The 18,903-nt window shown below is 46.3% G+C and overlaps 1 protein-coding gene across 1 annotated transcript in view; it reads left to right on the forward strand.

The window, feature by feature from the left end:
• Positions 1-17,226, forward strand: part of LOC142590158 (axin-1-like) — a 40,964-nt gene extending 23,738 nt beyond the window's left edge. Inside the window, exons 9-12 of the mRNA XM_075702050.1 lie at positions 12-241; positions 2,025-2,348; positions 9,617-9,880; positions 11,188-17,226. Of these exons, the coding sequence (XP_075558165.1) occupies positions 12-241; positions 2,025-2,348; positions 9,617-9,880; positions 11,188-11,314 (945 nt within the window). The 3' untranslated portion in view covers positions 11,315-17,226. The remainder of the gene's footprint in view (positions 1-11; positions 242-2,024; positions 2,349-9,616; positions 9,881-11,187) is intronic.
• The last annotated feature ends 1,677 nt before the right edge of the window (positions 17,227-18,903 follow it).

Here is an 18,903-nt window from a genome sequence, read left to right on the forward strand (position 1 = left end):
TCACCACGCAGGAACGGGACGCCTGCTCCAGCGACAGCGGCGCAGTCCGCGACTATTCGCCCGATGACGACACTGTCCACGGCAGCCGGAGGAGGGCCCAGGGAGGCTGCGCCACGTCTGGCGGCAATGCTGCCTCCAGAAGGACCTTTCGGAGTGGGCCGCAGCCGTCGGACAGCGGTGTGGACAGTGGGGCCAGCGCTGTGTGCGAGCAGCCGCCGGTCAATCAGGGGGCGACGGAGCGGTGAGTTGGAACCTATGGCTCGTGCGAGTTGGTGCGGCATCATTTTTACGTGGTGCAACGTTTTATACCAGCAAGGGAAACAAAATTGGCAGTTTCGCCCAAAGGCGATCTCGAGATTTGGCATTGCATTTGAGCTACTCGGGCAGTGGTGTTAACAATACGTGGTGGGCGATGGGGCACAATACAACATGCAAGGCAACTGCTGCTGCACAGATCACAACGCTGGCGCAATCGGGAGCGTTGCTAATACCACTTCAGGCATTGCAGCTTGATGGTGCACAAGATGAGACTGGTGGAAAACAGTCGGGTGTTTGTCAGTGCAATTAAAAAATTATATACGGTAGGCCTTGTGCGAATAGTAACATTTTGGTTCAAAGCGAATTCAAATAGTTGTCAGGTGCCCGAAGAACAAAACTTCACGGTTGTTCTTTGCAGAAATCCGTTATTTCTGAGGTTACAGAACATGAAGACATCACAGAGTATTCTGAAATAACACATCTTAACCCAAAAAATTTTTATGTACACTAGAACCTGGTTGATACGTTCTCATCGCGTACGTTTTGCCGGCGCCAATGTTCACATCGAGAACACAATAAATGACCAAATAGAGTTACGCTCATTTCTTACCAATTCATACATTCTCGGAAAACAATATTTTTCGGCACCAATGTTCAGTGCGTCGCCAAAGTGCGATTGTATGACACGTTTTCCGTTCGCTAGAACTCGTGTAAACAAGAAAATGCGCATGGCGCGCTCGGTAAAAAAAATGTCAACCAAAGCCTCGTCAACCTTTACAGGAAGACCTGAAGCTCCTTATTGGGCGGCCAAGTTGATGAGATGGCACGGGCAACTAACCCCCAACCTGGTTGAGCCTCTCTCAATACAGTAGAAACACTGTTTTTCTTGCCAATCATGACATGGGCATTGTCCGAACACATAGCCAACAGGTTTCCAACAGGCGGATTCCGAGACTTCATCTCATCCAGAACCAGATTTGCAATCTTGTGACCCCTCACTTTTCCTTGGATTGTCCCGTGTCAAAGAAGGCGTCTTTCGACTCTACTCGTTTCTTTAATTAAATATGTTGCAACAATAGGGTACAGCTGCGTATCCCTATTGTTACTGCCACCCACAGCAATCGAAAATACTTGCTGTTTTAGGGCACCCAGCAAAGGAGTCTCCACGTTGGCAGCCATTTCCCGAACAATTGACATCATCTTTGCTCGTCCACAGGCGTAGCGTTTCCCTTCTTCAGACTTGGAGAACAACGCCTGTGGATGAGCAAAGATGATGTCAATTGTTTGGGAAATGGAAATGGTCATGATCGGCAAGAAAAAGTGTTTCTACTGTATTGAGAGAGGCTCAACCAGGTTTGATGAGGGTTAGTTGCCCGTGCCATCTTATCAACTTGGCCGCCCAAAAAGGAGCTTGATGAGGCTTTGGCTGACATTTTTTTTTCTTACCTAGAGAAAAGCTCGAAACAGAAAGATCAACTTAAGCACGTCTTGGCACACTACCGCTTCGTCACAGTCCACAGTATGGACTGCGATAAGGCGGGTAGGGGGTCATTTGTAGTGTTTGAATTTATGAACCAGTGAGCCCTTACTGCTTTCACAGGAATTGCCCATTTTAAGAGCCTCATATAATATAGTTGCAATCGCTTTCATAAACTTGCTCGGAAAGCCCATTTTACTGACCTGAAATGCACTTCCAATCAGCATGTGTTACGATTGTGACACATGGTTTGCAATGTGAGGTTCATTTTTAATCTGTTGTGTTGCAGGGTGAACAACTGGATCCTGAACCACAAGGTTCCCGGCTACCCGCTGGGACCCCCAGATCCGGAGAAGGACTCCTCGCGGAGCCACAAGAAGTCCACCACCTCGGGCACCTCGTCACGGTCCAAGCAGAACTCTGTCAACACGTCCCGAAGCCGTTCATGCGGCGTGGCTCCTGGCTGCGGTTCTCTCCCGGGCTCCGGCTGGGGATCCCAGGAGTCCGGCCTGCCGCCAACCCAGCAGCCACCAGACACTATGACACAGCTTGTCGAGGCACGCCGGAGGCTGGAGGTGAACTACAGTGGAAGCCAGCAGGCAGCAAAAGCCAAGTGAGTTTGACCTCTCGCACTTAAACCCAACATTCTAACGATGTCACCTAATATGTACCATTGAATGGCTTTCGACTGTTGGTGACAGCTTTGCTGCTGGAACAGCTGTGTCAATTGCCCCAGATTGCACCAAGAGCAGAACCGTTGCTCCATCCTGTGCCATGCGACGTTGAAGAATGAAAGCTTCCTTCTGTTGATGCTTCCTCGGTAGTAAAAGTGAAACAAAAGCCTAAAGCAAGCCAACATGGTCATCATCATCATTATCCTGGAAGTCGACTGAGTAGGCATAGACATGGACATAGCCAGTATCGTTGGTTCTCCATTCACTGTTTTTGTGCTTTTGTAGGACTTTTCTTCGACGGATGCTATAGCGTACTGCTGCTGTAGGGTAGTTTGGTTTGTGCTGCAGCCCGGTGTTCCTCGCACCAGCGTGGCTTGGAGCTCAGTCAAGGAGGATGTCACATCAAACAGAAGTGTCCAATAATGACTGTTTTGCGCATTGTTTAGCATAGTTGTGTAGTGCATGTACTCGGCCACTGGCGTATGATTTGCTTATAAGTAAAAGATGTTCACAACTGTGCATGATTGGAAGAACAAATTCCATGGTTGCAACGTAATTGGCTTTCAGAGATTCCATGGCACAGTTATGTGGGAGGGATTGTGCACATTAAAGGAAGCCTGTGGCTGTATTCACTATGACTTAAGGGAGGATGAGGCACTTCAAAAAACTTCTTTATTTTTGAAACAATTTAAATAAAATTTGCACAGTTAATGTACCGTATTTACTCGCATAATGATCGCCCTCGCGTAATGGTTGCACACTGAATTTTGTCGTCAAAATTAGATTTTTAAAATTTCCCGTGTAGTGATCGCACTTACCATTGTCGAATGCTATGCGAACGACGCTTCAAGACAAACCAAGCTGTCTGCACGCACCAAACATTCTTAATTAAGCAGATGCCCCATTTCATTCCCTTCATCACTTTTCCGCACTTCCATGACAAAAGAAAGCTACAACCAAGCTTGCCTTTATTACGTGCAGGCTTTATAATGGTGGTGGTCAACAACAACAACAAAGGCGTCTTTCGCTTCTTCTCTTCTGCACTCGTGGGCATGCAACAAATAGCTAGCGGCAATGATAGTAGCCACGTTTACACCGATACGTTAGAAATGTACCCTATTCAACCGCCGACACTTGTAACACAGCTAAGATATTCACCCACCCTTAGCGGAAACGTGCCATATTAGGGTAGTAGTGAAGACAAATGCCGCAGTTTGCACTGCGTGCCAGCCATGTGTTCCTATGCCACTGGCAGCTAAGCGCGCCCATCTGTTTCTGTACCCTCAAAGTGGACATGGCTACGTTATTGCCGCAAACTTGCCGATATTAACGATATTATTCATTACTGATATGGAAGAAACTGTTTCAATGCACGTAATGTATTCGCGAGAGGAAAAAAAATCTTTCGTCGCGTTCGGCTTGTTCCGCCGGCCGCCATTTTTCTTTTGGTGTCCCGCACTACATACAGCGGCAGCCGCCTGTTTGTTGACCTGTTGTCATCCCGCAGTAAACACGGGATGAAAACGTTTTTTTATTTTCGCGGGAAATTTAACGAGTGTAATTATCGCAGCCCTGAATTTTCGTCAATTTTTTTTTACAAAAGAGTGCGATCATTATGCGAGTAAATACGGTATTTTCACCAGCTGATCTCAAAGATAAAATAATTTTTCCATGATAAGTATTTTTTATGATATCCAAAACGGGATGTTTTTTGTTTGGGTCCTAATAGCTAATTAACAGCAACTTGTACGGCAATGTGCAGCAAGCGGAATCGATTCTGAATGGTCATAGTTTGTCATAAGCTACAAATCGTTGTTTTAGGCCACTTTCAGGCGAAGTTATAGGTTGTCAAACTTAGCCATAACAAATGCCCAACTTGATATTTTTCTATTATCAGGGTGGGCACTTTTTATGACCAATACCCTTGCAACACAGGCACAGAAAATGGCATTCACTAGTTAAAGCCTTAAGTTCCTGAATGACATTTTTCTTGGCGGAGCTGCCACACGTCTAATTTTAATGGTACAGTGAAATCTTGTTAAACCGTAGTTGGCCGGAGCTCGGAAAAAGTATGCACTAAACAGTAGTACTGTTTAACCGAAATAGCATGAGCTCACCCACTTACCTGTCAAAAACGGAACTCAGAGAGAGTGCGGTGAAAGGGGAAAAAATACATGCAGTACTTATTCACTTCGTGCGGCAAAAGTGTTATTTTCGTTTGATGCCATAGTGGCCTAACACGATGACAGCGGCCTCAAACTTACTGAAGCTGCGTGCCAGCTTTTCAGCCAGCCCCCTCTTCTCGGCAAACACTCGCATGGCAGATTCCTCGTTGGCTTTACGTATTCTCCATGCACGCGCACGGTAGTGCTGCAGAAGTCCCGGGGGGCCTTTTTCATTGCCGGGTGCCGGAGTTTGGAATACTTTTCGTTTGGAATAGTTACGTTATGCGCCCCTGTTCTCGTCGAGACGATTGTATTCATGATGCTGACGTAACGCACAGCTTCTGCCACTGTCGGGCCTGAATCGCCCGTGCTGTCGTTTTCCATGTCGTCCTCATCACTGTCACTAGTTGACACTTCGGCAACAACAGAGGCAACGATGGTGAAAAGTCTTAACATCGTAGCCGACATCTCTTCGCAGTCGCAGCAGCGCTGCCGAGCAACTTCTTTGCATTCCAAATGCCACATACCATAGTCAACAGCAGATCCCTGTCGCTTGCCAGTGCTGACTTCTTCATGTCATGTTCGATAGCACGGACGATGTCTAATTTTTCTTCTACGCTGAGCACCCCGCGTCTTTTTTATCCAAGCTTCGGCATGACGCAAGTCCTTGCTTGCACGATGCCTTAGCGCTCTCTGACACGGCGTCGAAGTGATGTTTATGTTGATGTGGCTTCACGCGCAAACGCACAGGGCGCTTGGAGGCCATTGTTCCAATCTCTGAGGCTTGTTGTTCTGCCAGGCCGCCCCATGGAGACAACGGACCGCCATGTTTACGCGACGAAAAGTGGAAACGCTACGTTTTAACCAATGTGTACGCAATAAGCTGGTACGGTTTATGCGGATACAAAACACATTATGTTCAATGGCTGCTGAGTTGGGGATTTGACTGAACTACTTTTAAAACGAAACTACTGTTTAAGCGGTGCGGGGAGCACACGCGCCCATCTTCCCCCGCGCCGTCTCGTCGAGAGCCGGCATAGACAGGGGAGAGGCGCACTATGCCCTCCCGATTCTCCCTCGCTCTCGCGGCGCGCGCGTGCGCGCCCTTCCTCCCTGACTTGCAGGCAGGTAGCTGACGGGCAAGGAGGACATTCCCCTCGCCCAAGTAAAAAGGTACAAAACAGCGCGACCGAGGGAGACCCTCTCTCTCTGAGGCCGGACCCCTAATCTGCCGGACTGGAGTACCTGCCGCAACCCGTGAGTGACCACGTTGCCTGACTATCCCGGGCAACGAGGCCAGCCTATTCATTACTATTACAGAGAAGACGTCCCTCTGCCAGTGTTCTTTATTGCCGGTAGCAATAAACGTTCTTACAGTTGACCCGACATAGCCGCGATTCCCGCGCTACGGGTTGGGGAGTAACACAAAGCGACTGCGGGGGGCTAGATCCGGAGCTCTCCTTCAGCCCTAGCCGCACGCAGAGTGGAACCCCCACAGCGGGTACGATTTAACGAGGTTTTACTGTATTTGACCCAAGGATGTCAATAACAGTCTTCTGAAGCGAGCAATTTTAAGGTAACAATAAAAAGATAAGCATGCATCTACAAGTTTAACCTGCCTTCAAGGCTAGTGAAACGTAGAATTAAGCATACTATGGTGCCGCCAAAGTTTTAGTTTGTCGCTGTCTTGTTTTATGTTTGTTGCCAATATTTACCATGACTCCGCTTGCACCAGTATTTCTTCTAATTCTTTTATTTCACATTATATAAAACTTGATGCACTTAATTGTGCATGCTGTATGACTTAAAACACCCGAAAGTTTGTTTCCAGCTAAATGGGATGTTGCTTCAAATTAAGAGAACCGCACTGAGCAAGATATATGGTGTAGAGAGTACGCATTTCTCAGCCGAATGAGTTCTGGCAAACATCTTCGGTGACAAATGGCATTAAGGTGAATGCCATTTGATTTGCTCGTGTGGCACTGGTATAGGTCTGACAGCATATAACTTCACTAAAAAATGGTCTGAAACAACGATTTATAGCTTATGACACACTGACTATTCAGACACAATTCAGTGTGCTGTATATTACCGTGCAAGTTGCTGTTAATGAGCTTATTTGGCCCTAAAGAACATCCTGTTTTGGTTATTATGAAAAATATTTATCATAGCAAAAGATAATTGCATTTCTGAAGTCAGCTGGTTTTTAAAAGCACATTAACTGTGCGAATTCCATTAAGATTGTTCAAGAAAATAAAAAGCTAATTTAAAGTGTCTCATTCCCCCTTAACACCGTTCAAATTAACTAATTTGATGAAACTTGGTGTGTGAATATAATTTATTATACTGACATCAGACCTGAACTCAGTGCTGAGCTATCCGTTATAGCATTTGATTGAAAACAATTCGCATCCTCGACAGGCATTCGACAGGCATTTGAGAATAGTCATTCTCAAATGACTGTATTTACTCGATGATATAATGTGGGTTCCTTTTTGCACTTTTTTGTTGCTTGAATTTGGCCCTTGCGTTGCGTTCAAGCAACAGCAAAATTGACCATTCTAAAATATGTTCTAAATAGCGCTGTTTTTAGCATTAGGTTGGCAGCCTGTACCTTTTATGCATACTTTCCTACAATAATTACTAGAGGGAAGTCTGGTGACGCAATTTTTCAGACACCATGAGAATCGTCGTTAGTACATAGATTTGTCTGCTTCGTGCTTGTCACTTCAAACGTTCTTGTGGCTTTGTTTATTTGCACTTTTACCTTCATTGGCCTTAACTCCAAAGCATTCTGCGCTTCTTTAGATGCAGAAAGCAATAAGACTCTGCGAACATGCATAATCGCTGCTGATTGCAGCCATTTCGCCTGTCGAGGTTGCCAGATCGAAACATGCCAAGTGTCCCAACGGCTTGGCTTGCCTGGGGGCCATTCTTAACAGTGTTCCGTGTCACTTGTCAATGCATGCGTCCCTGACGTAATGGTTTCGATATTGGGCTTCTGTGCTGGAGATCCTGTGTTTGAATTCTGACATTGGAGAATTTTATTGATGTTTACTTAAGTGCGCTTAAACCTCGATATAACAGAAGTTGGTAAAATAGACCATTTGCTTTGTTATATAGAAATTTGACTTTTATGCGAATAAGAACAGTCGCCGATAGACTTCCCTTACAGGGAAGGGGCCGCAATATTTTTTTAATTATCGGGAAAGGCACATTTTAATGAAAAAGAACAATTATATTGTTCAAATTGAGTCTGCGACAAAAGATAGGGTTTCACGCCACATTGATGATATCTTCCCATCGGTAGTACGAAGTGAAGCCAACCATACTTTTGCATCTGCTCTACCCCTGCTGCTGATTGTGTCGCTTAAAGTAGGACGACGCTATCATGAAGAGCGCCGGCAGCCGGGGAGGGAATGCTCTGTCTGCCTCTCACTTCAATGCATCTGCGAAACTCGAGATCACGCAACCTCCAGTACTAAATAATGCATGGGAAGACAGCACACATGATTCCATGCCATTTTGGCATGCCTGCTTTTTGCACACATTGCAGATCACAGTCAAGCCTTGTTACCATGAACACATTGATGAACTTTTCAGATTAACGAACTTTTCAGAAATCTCTTGCTGACTTCTAATAGTTTCAATGTACAAATATTTCAGTACTGCGAACTTCAGAATACTGAACTTTTCAGAACAATGATTGTTATTCAGTTTCCCTGTGATGTTAATGCCTCAGTACTACGAACTAATATTCTGAAATCTGGGGATTCTTAGATTTCCGTGTATCCTTCACGGCAGCCGAAACAGTAGGCTAGCAGACAACAAGGCGTAGAGAGCAGACTCACGGCACGAGGTTTCGGGAAACCTGAGACGGTGTCCGAGAAAAAAAAATATGCAAGTGAACGGAGGCAACGGCGCATCAGGTTTTGCGAGTGAGTACTCCGCCAAGAAAGTTTTGCCTAGCAACAGAGGCACGTCTGTTTCTTCTTTCACTCTTCTTTCTGCGGCCGTACTAGCTACGCACACGATGCAATGTAACTTCCATACTTGCGGAGATGTCACACGGTTGCACTATGCACTTTCCAGATGGCGTTGTTTATGTGTGCTTGCACTTTGATATAGTTCAGATGGCCGCCTCGAGCGAGACAGCTGCGGTGTCCATGGCAAGAAATGTCAAAAACAAATAAAAAACAAGAAACATTGCGCTTTGGAGGCGGCATGGAGCTAACTTTTTGTTGGTAGTTTTCTCGGCGTCAGCATCTGTTTTGCGCACATCACTCTTATTATAGGGTGCTTCGGCGGCGCGTACCGGCAGAATCTACAGAAAATAGCAATACAGTAGCGCCTGCCAGGAGCCAGCTGCGATGTTTTCCTGCATAGCTCATATGGCGACGACTTATGGGCTGATGGACAGAATGTTAAGTATTGAGGCTTTTGCTATAATAATCTTTCAGAACAACGAACAGTTTACCGTGGTTCCCTGAAGTTTTTTATATCGAGATTTCACTGTACCTTGCAAACAAAGCATGTGGGCTGCGTATGCACTCGGCCACGCTAGAAAAGGAGACGGTGGCAACCTGCCCCCCCCCCCCTTCTGCCTCTCCCGTTAACAACTGCTCCCCCACCCCCATTAACAGAGGGAACATGGGCCTTTGTCAAGCCCTGCTCTTTTGGCTTTTTGACCATGTTCCTCACATTGTGTGCCCATGATGTCGGATCAGGTAAGTCTGTCTTGTCTCCTCCCCTCTGCATGTGCTTGATCGTGTTGCTACGAGCATGCTACCTTTCCCATTGGTCGCACGAGAAGACTGTGCTCATCAAGCCACCATCCTTCTCCATTCACCCTTGCCCGCTTTCACTTGAAACGAAAGCATATGGCATGTGGGGCGCAATCGGATTGTATCTCACTTGGATTTTATACGGAACGTGAAGCTTTAAGAACATTCAGTCATGATTTGTGACAGAAAAGGCTGACACTTCCCGTTCACAGCAGGTCTTGCTGTTTGCTGCATACCACTTTTTTTTTTTCCTCGCAGAAAGTGGCCAAAGACAATGACGCGTGGGCCTCCACCAGGCGGGCAGCAAGGACTTGTTGCTGGGGCCGGTCCCCAGGCAGCTCCAGGTGGCGGGTTATGCCCTGCCCCTGTGCAGGTCCAGGCCCCATCCTCGCCCTCCACTGAGATGACTGTAATTGGCTACTGCTACTCCGGGGAGACGGTGCCCTACCGCACAAAGCTCGCCGGCCGAGACATCACGCTTCGCCAGTTCAAGTCTCTCATCAGCAAGAAGGGAAACTACAGGTGAGCAAGTGACCGTGACAAGGAGACGTGTGTACGGGAGTCGAGCCATGAAAGTCGGTGACATTTGGTCAGAGTTGTCGGCGATCGGTCAGCCAGAGTAGGTGACGGTCGCGTTACAGTTGAAGACAGCCGCTGGTGGGTATGACAGTGCAGCAGCCACTCATGTTTGCCCATTCATTCCCTCGTAACACGTGCCCAATTGTTGCGTACCGCAGCCAATTGTCACATGCTGTTTCACTGCATTGCAGAAGGAAAACATGGTGGGGAATGGCAGCAGCAGCTTTGTTCAGGGAGGCCAGCCCAGTCTTGGGCGACATTTGGGCAGCTCCTTTCTGCAGACACTGTCTTTATTTGTGTTGTTACCAAGCTTTAGGCCAAGCCGCATTTGAAGCAAGCCAAATCACTCATGTCTCGCCATTTTCATGATGGTGCAGCTTAACCTTCTCAGACCCAAAGAAAGCACAGGAATAGACCTTATTTACTCGTGCGCAGTTTGCACCACCACTTGGGAGCGCAAAAATTTGAAAAAGTGGGTCATGTGCGTACCTGCGGTTATGGCATCCAAGATGAGGTGTCGCGCACTGCTGCAGTCTCGGAGGCCAGGTTGCATGCTGGTTACTTTCCGCAAGCCACTACTAGGTGGCACTAGTTACTGTCCTGCCAACTCGGTCATTATCATCGCCACATCGTTTGCCACAGATCCAAAATACCATCAGCTATGCCACAGCTTGATGTTCAGCTGCGTTGTGCTGTGAAAAGAAAATTGCACATAAAACGCTTGGTGTGCCGGTTTGTCAGATAGTTACTTAGCTTTTAAGGGCGAACAGGAATCTCGATACAGTAATGGACAGACAGCACTGATGACAACTAGCTTCGAGAGGGAGCCAATGAATTCAGCGAGACCATCAAATGACAAGGGCGGTGGTACACACGAGGACAATAGCTTAAAGAATGTTCCTGTTGGGCCACTGGTGGTCGCGTTATTCTGCATAGCATTGAGCACAGTTCAGGCTTCGGTGGGCAGCCATAAGTCAGCCTCGCGTAAGGCCCATACCCCATGAAAAAGAAAGGAATCTGAAAAAAAAAGAAAGTGAGGGCCTTACACAAAGTAAATACGGTAATCACTTTCCAAGTCGATTCTTACTACTGACTAGCAGGTTGCGAATGTTACGGGAACTCTGTAGTTAAGGTACCCATTGACAGCGATGCCAGACTTCTTATTAAGAAGCCGTGCTGTACAAACTGTCGCAGTTGTTGGTTCACGAGTGCAACGTCTTATGGCTGTTTTTCCTCCTTCACTTCTGCAGGTACTTCTTCCGGCGTTCCTGCCAGGAGTTCGGAACCGACGTGGTGTCTGAGGAGATTTCGGACGATAACGAAGTCCTGCCGCTCTGGGAGGGCAAGATTTTCGCCATGGTCGAGCCGATTGACTGAACAAAGATGGCCGCCACTGTTGTCGCACCGTCTCGGTCCCTCGTGCCTCTGACAGTGTTGTGCGAGATCTCAAGAGCGTTGTCCAAGCTTGTTTGTGCAAGTCATACTGCTGCTGCTGCCAAATCCATGTGAAGTGTGTGACAATCCCACGGTTTCACCGTGCTCTCTTTGGTGCTGACTTGTAATGGTCATCGTCGTCATTATGGTGCCATTATTGTGCGAGGTTCCACTACACCGGCTGTGTGTTCACCCCTGACCTTCTAGTGGACACAACGAGGGTCGCTTACATGTTGTGAATGAAAAAATGAAACTGTGTGCCTCCCCTTATTTTGGTAACCGGCCTGGTGTGCGCCGTGCTTTTGTTGTTAGTGTCGTCGAAAAGCAACCAGCTTCCGTGCTGGGGAAGCCGGTGCAAAGAACGAATGCCGTCTGAGCTGCTGTGGGACGTCCAGTGTTAGAAGCGGCAATTTGTTGGAAGAAGGAAGACTAAGCCTCCCATTATTGGTGCGTGTGTTTAAAAACATTTCTTTTCTGCTATAATTGTGATGTTTCATAAACTGGGCGAAATAGCCACCCCCTCAAGACATCGAACGCTTAACCATTTCCCACCGACAGCTCTTCTCCGAGTGAAGCTGCTTTTTCTTTAAAATATGATTGGACCGTGCGTTTAACGAACGATGGTAATACCCAGTCTGCTTCACTGGGAAGGCGCAACTTCATTTTTCTCTCAGTGCTCTGTGGGTGTTTTTTGTGTGTGTGTGTGTGTGCGCGCGCGTGTGTCGATACGGGAGCGGAAGTTTTTCAACAACTTGCCTCCTAGTACTGCCCAGCTCACTTCAAGCTACCGCCATCACAGTTGCCACTGCTTCAGCACTTGTGAAGCCTGTTGGAATTTTTTTGTGCGTTCTCTCGTACATGTGCTTGCTGCATTGTGAAGGAGTGTAGAGTTTCCTCTAAACTAGGGGGAATTGGCGTTGCAATCAGTCATCTTCCACGCGAATTATGGTTGTAGTGGGATTTGTCTGATCCTCTTGCTTTCAGCAGAAAACCATTCTAGTGGCTCTGTTAACTGAGCTTTATTTGCCTGAATTCTTGTGTAACCTTAGTTTTATATATGCGGAAAGCAATAAGGCTAATTATCATTGCTGATTGTTGCATTCATAGCGCAGTGTTTTCTCAAAAACAAACAATTTGCAAAGTTGCCAAGCTGTTCGAGGCCTGAAAGATGAAGTTTTGGCAAATCCACGTGTACCAACCATCATTCTCCTGCCGGCCGAACTGCAGTGCTAGCAGGTTTCCCGTAAAGACTAGTGCCAGGATTCCCTGTAATTTATTTTGTTGGAAACTCTATGGAAAAGACAGGAAAGGGAAATATTATCAAGGTTAGCCAGGTTTGGTGAGTGGCAAGACTGGAATGGTAATTAGACCTACCATAAGCAGAAAGTTGGTTAACCAAAAAAATTAAGGCAAAACCGAGAGGCAGGGGGTTGACACCATATACCTGTTAACACTGTAGACATGTCACTTAACATTGTAGATTTTTGACTGATTCTGCTCTTGGGCGGCTCTTTGTTTGCCCGTACCGTGTCGGGCGTGAAATTTGACAAGGAGATGTCCGACTGACATTTTCTCTCGCGCTAATGATTGAGCCTGTTCTGTCGAGGGAATGAAAACTGATGAAAAAGTGTAGCAGTACCATATTTTAGCTGACTTTGTTCTTTCTCCTGAGCCACATTCTTGGTATGTCGCCGAGAACAATTGCAGCTGCAGCTGTTCGAGTAGCCAGAGCTATTCTAGGCAGTGTAGCAGTAATATTCAAAATATTGTTGGACAAATGACGGGGATGTGTTTAACTACGAAAATTTCGTTAATACGTGAAAGGCAGGTTTCTGTGTGTAAAATGTAAGAAAACGTGTTGCTTTAGCTATGCAAACATGGCAATTCTAGCTGGCGAAACAAAACGACGTAATTAAAGAGAATCGAAGGGATAAGTTGGCGCGCAGCCAGAGGAGGAAATATGCTCGGTTAGATGACTGCAAGATATCGTGACGGAGTAACTTGCAAACTCTTGGAATAATACCTATGCCTCTTTTGCAATAGCAATGCCTCCAGAAAGCATAGTTAAATATTTTATATTAAATAAAAGTTAACAATATTTAAAGAAGCGGTTGCAGGAATGGTATTGCCTTTCTGATCACGTTGGGTTAGCGGTGAACATTCTGAGCGGCCTTGAAAGGTGCTTTCTTTATGTAAGCTCCAATAGCCATACTTATTCTACCATAAAATTAAATATTTGGAGATTTCAATTGGCCACTATTTATAAGATGGCTATTCAAAATTTTGGTGAATTTATGCTACCTTAGTGCCAAACAGGTAAATAATTAGCCTAATTTTCAAATGCTATGGCATCTATGCTTTTATTCTGTTAATTCAACTTGCTTGAGTGTTGAGGACGTGCTCTTTTAGTATTTTAATTGAATTATTTTAGAAGCAGGAACTGATGGCTTGAGGACAAGTTCTCTGCTTCAAACTGACCTGTAAACTGACAGACTGACTGTGGACTGTGTTCTTTTCTATTTATGCATCAAACTCTTGTTCCTCTCTCCGTGGCCATGTTGGTGAACTTGGTTACAAAAATTTTCTTGCGTTCGTGACGTGAGGACACTATGCCAAATGAAACAGTGCTTCCAGAGGACTTCAGACTTTTCTTTTATCACTTATCATGGTTGTGCTTTTGCTGTTGCGTCATCACATGACCGATTATGTGTGGGTGTGTGATTGCATGCATGTCTGCTAGTGGTCTTTTGGTCACTTGAGGACAGTTGTATGTTTTGTGTGTGTGACCTAACCATCTGTTAGTTGTAGGTGGTTGAGTGTGGGTTTTCGTTTTTTGCTGTAGGTGATGTTGCCAAAAAGAGACTAAGAAGCAATTTTTTTTTTATCTTGTTAAGTTACGCCGCTGTCATGTTGCACTTTGAGGTTGCCAGAAAACGTAGAAAGGGTTGCAGGGTACTAACCGCGGCTGCATCCAGTACGTGCCGTTGTTTTTGCGTGCCTTGTTTGTTGGCCATTTGGGGCTGGTGTCGTCGCCGAAGGATTGTGACCCAACGGGCACGCGTTGTTGTTTACAGTGTTGCTGCATCAGTGAGCAGTGCAGTTTGGAACTGCACCATCTTTTGACGTGTCCTACCGAAGTATGCTGCTGTGCCTCCTTGTAGAGGGTAGTGAAGTATGGTTGCATTGAAGTTATCGTGAAGGGCTGTACCTAACCATTGGAAGCAGATAACTATTTCTTATTACCGTCGGAGCTAGTTGAACAAGTGCCCCACCAGCTGTCACTAGTAGCCTTGTGCCTCCCTCCTATGCCTCAGTGGGATAGTAATAGGTGATGGTAATTGATGCGTTTTGGAATAGAGCTGCCTATTGTTCATTGCTGCAACGAGTAGGGGAGCAAACCAGCAGAGCTGGCATTCGGTGTCGAGGCATAAACGGGGCATCTCAGAGAGCAGGTTGCAGGCGCTGGTAATATGTCGACACTTCTGAAGGGCCTATGACCTTGAATTATGTGAAACTTGGCTATGATGAACTTTGTGAAGGAATTTACTTGCATTATGTGGATTGGTAAAATGGGGAGGCTGCTGCAGCTTAGGCTTGGTGATGTTACTTCTTTACTTGCTAATCAATTTACAAATTTTTTGCTGATCAACTTGGACTACGCTTTTTTTTTTTTGCTCCAGATTGAAGAATTCATAATTCTACAGTTGATCTAAAGCAAGTTTCAGATTAACTCACTCCATGGTCAAGCTGTTGCTCGCCTTGTCATTGCTGCCTGAATCTAGTTGAAATTAAGGGCACATTGCATCGATTGTTACCTGTTGAGGGGCCAAGTGTGTTTTCGGCGCTATACACAAATATTAGCAGATTGTAAAAGGATGTATAGTTCTGAAGGTATGACCTCTCGGCCTTTAAAAGCTCCAGCAACATTAACTAAGGTGCTTTGTGTCGATTGCTGCATCTGTTTCTTTTTTGAAGGGTGGGGGGGGAGGGCTTCTTTAGCCCAAAAGTGTCAGATTTTCAGTTTGTGGGGCATCGTAGTGATAATAGGGAGTTTCCTTGCCATGTTGGTACAGCAACAAACTGCACTTTTCTGTTAAAGTGTTCAATCCACAGTTCAAACTACCGCATGAGCTTGATGCTGCATCTGGCAATTTGCGCAGCAATGAAGTCCCCGTTTCAATGCATCTGCTGCTTTGTTTCTGAAATCTGGGCGTGCGGCGACGTACAATGCCATGGAACAAAACACAATGGGGAAACATTTGCTAATATAGAGTACTAATTATTAGAGGGAACACCCATGTTATGTCGCTTCGAATCTGGATGCCATAGGTAATGCAGACTCTGAATTAAGCGTACGAGTCAAAATCGGCCCAACGTCTTGCAAACTGCAGACACTAAAAGTGAAAGTATGCACGTTAGGTAGCCATAAGTTGACGCATTTCACTCCGCGAGCACTATACTATAAAGCTGCCTTGCCCTGCTAATTTCCATGTGCCTTTTTGTTAAAAACTTAATAGTTTTTCTTCATTCCTTTTCTCCTCTTCTTTTCTTTCAAGAGACAGGATTGTAAACGCATTAACACTTCAAGAGATGCCTCATTTCATTCCTTACTGAGATTGTTTTATTTGTGCAGTTTTTGCAGTAAGTCATACCTGTGCTTCTGAAAGTGTAAAACAGTTTGCTATCACACCCCCCCCCCCCTTCCTCTGCATTTTTGCTTTTTGTGTCAGTGTTTATATTAATGGTTATCAAAGTAACAGGTACTACCTTGACTACTACACTTGTATAGTAAGGGAAGATTGAGTCCTCGGTTACTGCTTTGTGTTAATCGAGCGCTTGAGCGAGCATAGAGCAAATTGACGTGTATGAGTAGGCTATCACATTTCAGTGTAATGTTAGTACCTTAATTAATTCCTTTATTACTCGTTTCGGCTCTGCTTCATTGTGTGTTTTACCGTATGACATGCAACAACGACAAGGTGTGGTACAAATTTTTTTTTTTTACTGCTCGAATGCACATTGGTGTGTGGTTCCTTGTGGTTCCAGGCAAGCTCTTGTTCGTTTGTAGGCTTTTTTAATTCTGTGCAGCTATTAACAGAGAATGGCAATGTGGTTGTGGACGCGCAGCACTCTGGTGCCTTTTTGCATGTTCTCTGCATCACTCTAGAGGAAATGGATGACAAAGCTATGCATTGTCCTTGCCCGTCCCAAGTCTTGGAAAGCGTAGACACGTACAAACTTTCACTTGCTTGCTTGGCGTGTCCGTGTTGTCCCATTTGTGTTTCGGACTGCATCGACAATGCCTATTTAGAGGCTTCCAACCTGTTCTTTTTTTTTCTCTTGTACAGTTTTTAGGACGAAATGGAACATTTGTTTAAAAGAAAAATTGTGTTCTATGCAGGGTTTTAAAAAAATGTCCCGACTTTTTGATGGCATTACGTGTTTACAACGTAGTACACAATTATTGTGTGTGAACATGCGTGCATGCAGGAACTCCTTGACAAATGATGTTGCAGAGAAAGTAGTCGCAGCTACAAGTTTGTGGAGTTGTGCAATTTCATGGTAGTCCTCTGCTCGATGCCGCATTGTTGGCTCTTGTGGAAGTGGCATTTAGAGTGGGGATGCTGAATGGCAACGAACAAGCTTTTACTTTGCATTTGACCCCCAAAGCAAGCCGCCCAGTGCCTGCCTAGCCTTGTATAAGCACTGCCTTGAGCGCGCTTCTGCAGAACGTTGGGCTTTCCTCGCGACTTTGCGCGGCATGACGACACTGGTGCCTCCGTCCCATTTATTCTACAGCCATGGCGGGGAGGCCTTTCTTGTAAATAAAAGTTTCAACATTACGGGTTTTTCTACGAGTGTGTCGTGTGGCATTTCTTGACCTCCTATTGCGCTGTACTTTGCAGAGACTACCATTCACCGCGCTTGCCATGTGCTACAACGGACGACATATTTGGGGCTGGCAATAGCAACCAAATGTAGTCAAGCACACAAGAGTCCTTCTATGGTTTTTGAAACCGACACCTTCAGACTCCCGATTATGGCCTAATAACATTCAGCTCTCTTTTGTGCCACTTTGTGCACCGTTAAGTTCTGCCCTTTAATTGTACAATGCACATGCATGCCTTTTGTTGTGTTGCTTACCGCCCCATTTTTTATTCTCCTGCACTCGCTGTGCTCCACTGTCTCAGTCTTTCTCCTGTTCACTCACAATTCTTGTTCCCGTAGAGCCGGCAGGCGGTGTTCCCCTCCTGTTCGCAGTCATCAGCTAGCGCTTCTCTCTTTCATCACTTTTATGTATTAATAGTAGGAACCTCTTCTTATTGTCAAAAAATTTACAATTCACATAAAGCCACTAATTTTGCAGTGAACTTCCCTCACTTTTAATGCAAATGTCCAGAAGGGCGCCTGAAGCAGTGCCCAAGTTATGCGGTTATCCCTCGGTAGCATTAAGGGTGCTGGAGTTGGGGAATTTGGGGGGACAAGGCCAGCCACCAAGGAATGCTTCCCTGCATGGTTACACCAAGTGGAGAATTCTAGATTCCGCAGCAAAGGCAAACGGCACCCACAGGGCACTGTCGGACTCCGCAGAGGGTCGGATCCACTCCTTGAAGGCCATCCGATGCTTTTGTTGGAGGGCTGCATACTTTGGGCGGTCCCATGCATAGAAAGTACAGGATGATTGGTGCAGCTGCCGTTTTGCACACCGAGCAGCTTGTTTGTTTGTGTGGATGGTAGTTTTTCCGCCATGTTGCCCGGAAGGAATCTTCTTGCCTTTGTTACATGCCAGCGTACAAGTACATCCTACGTAAGCGCAATACCAGTGCGGGCTTTCTGCACGAGTAGCACTTGACATGCATGCGACAAGCCTGCAGGCAGTACATCTTCGGCTTGTGTTGTAGCCGTTCACGGAGCTGTCGTCGCCTCTGTTGTTCTAGGAAGGATCTCTCTTCATTTGTAATTTCTACAGCGAAAGCTTTACTGGCCGCGAACTTGCGATTTCGCCGTGGCGGTGCTCCGAGGAGGCACATGACGTCACAACGCGCGCCGCGGATATTTCTCTCTCGCTCACTCCCTAGTCACTACTCCGCGCATGCGCCACTAGTAGCACCGAGCCACAGGTGTTCCGCCGCCGCCGTTTGGTATGACGTCACACCGCGTTCCTCGTCGTTGCGCTCGCCTCCGCTCGCTTCGCCAGCTGCGTCGCGTGCCTGATAACATGCCGGAGGATTGAAAAGGAGAGCTCGCGTGCGCCGCAGTTGAGGCGGCAGTGTGGACGGCGACAATTCTGATAAGCAGGAGGAGGCCTGGAATCGACATCGGAACGCGATGAAGAGGAAACGAATCGCCCAGGAAACAGACGAACAGCGCGCCGAACGACTGGCTAAACGCTGCAACATAGCTAAACTACCAGACTAACCTGGACTTGCAATCAAGATTAACAAAGGCTAACCATACTATGCTTTAGCTTTCGCTACGTATATCCTGGCATAGCCGAGCTAAGCCACTGGCAATATTCTTTTTTTTCATAT

This window comes from Dermacentor variabilis, chromosome 8, assembly GCF_050947875.1.
Source record: "Dermacentor variabilis isolate Ectoservices chromosome 8, ASM5094787v1, whole genome shotgun sequence".
NCBI classification, from domain to species: domain Eukaryota; kingdom Metazoa; phylum Arthropoda; class Arachnida; order Ixodida; family Ixodidae; genus Dermacentor; species Dermacentor variabilis.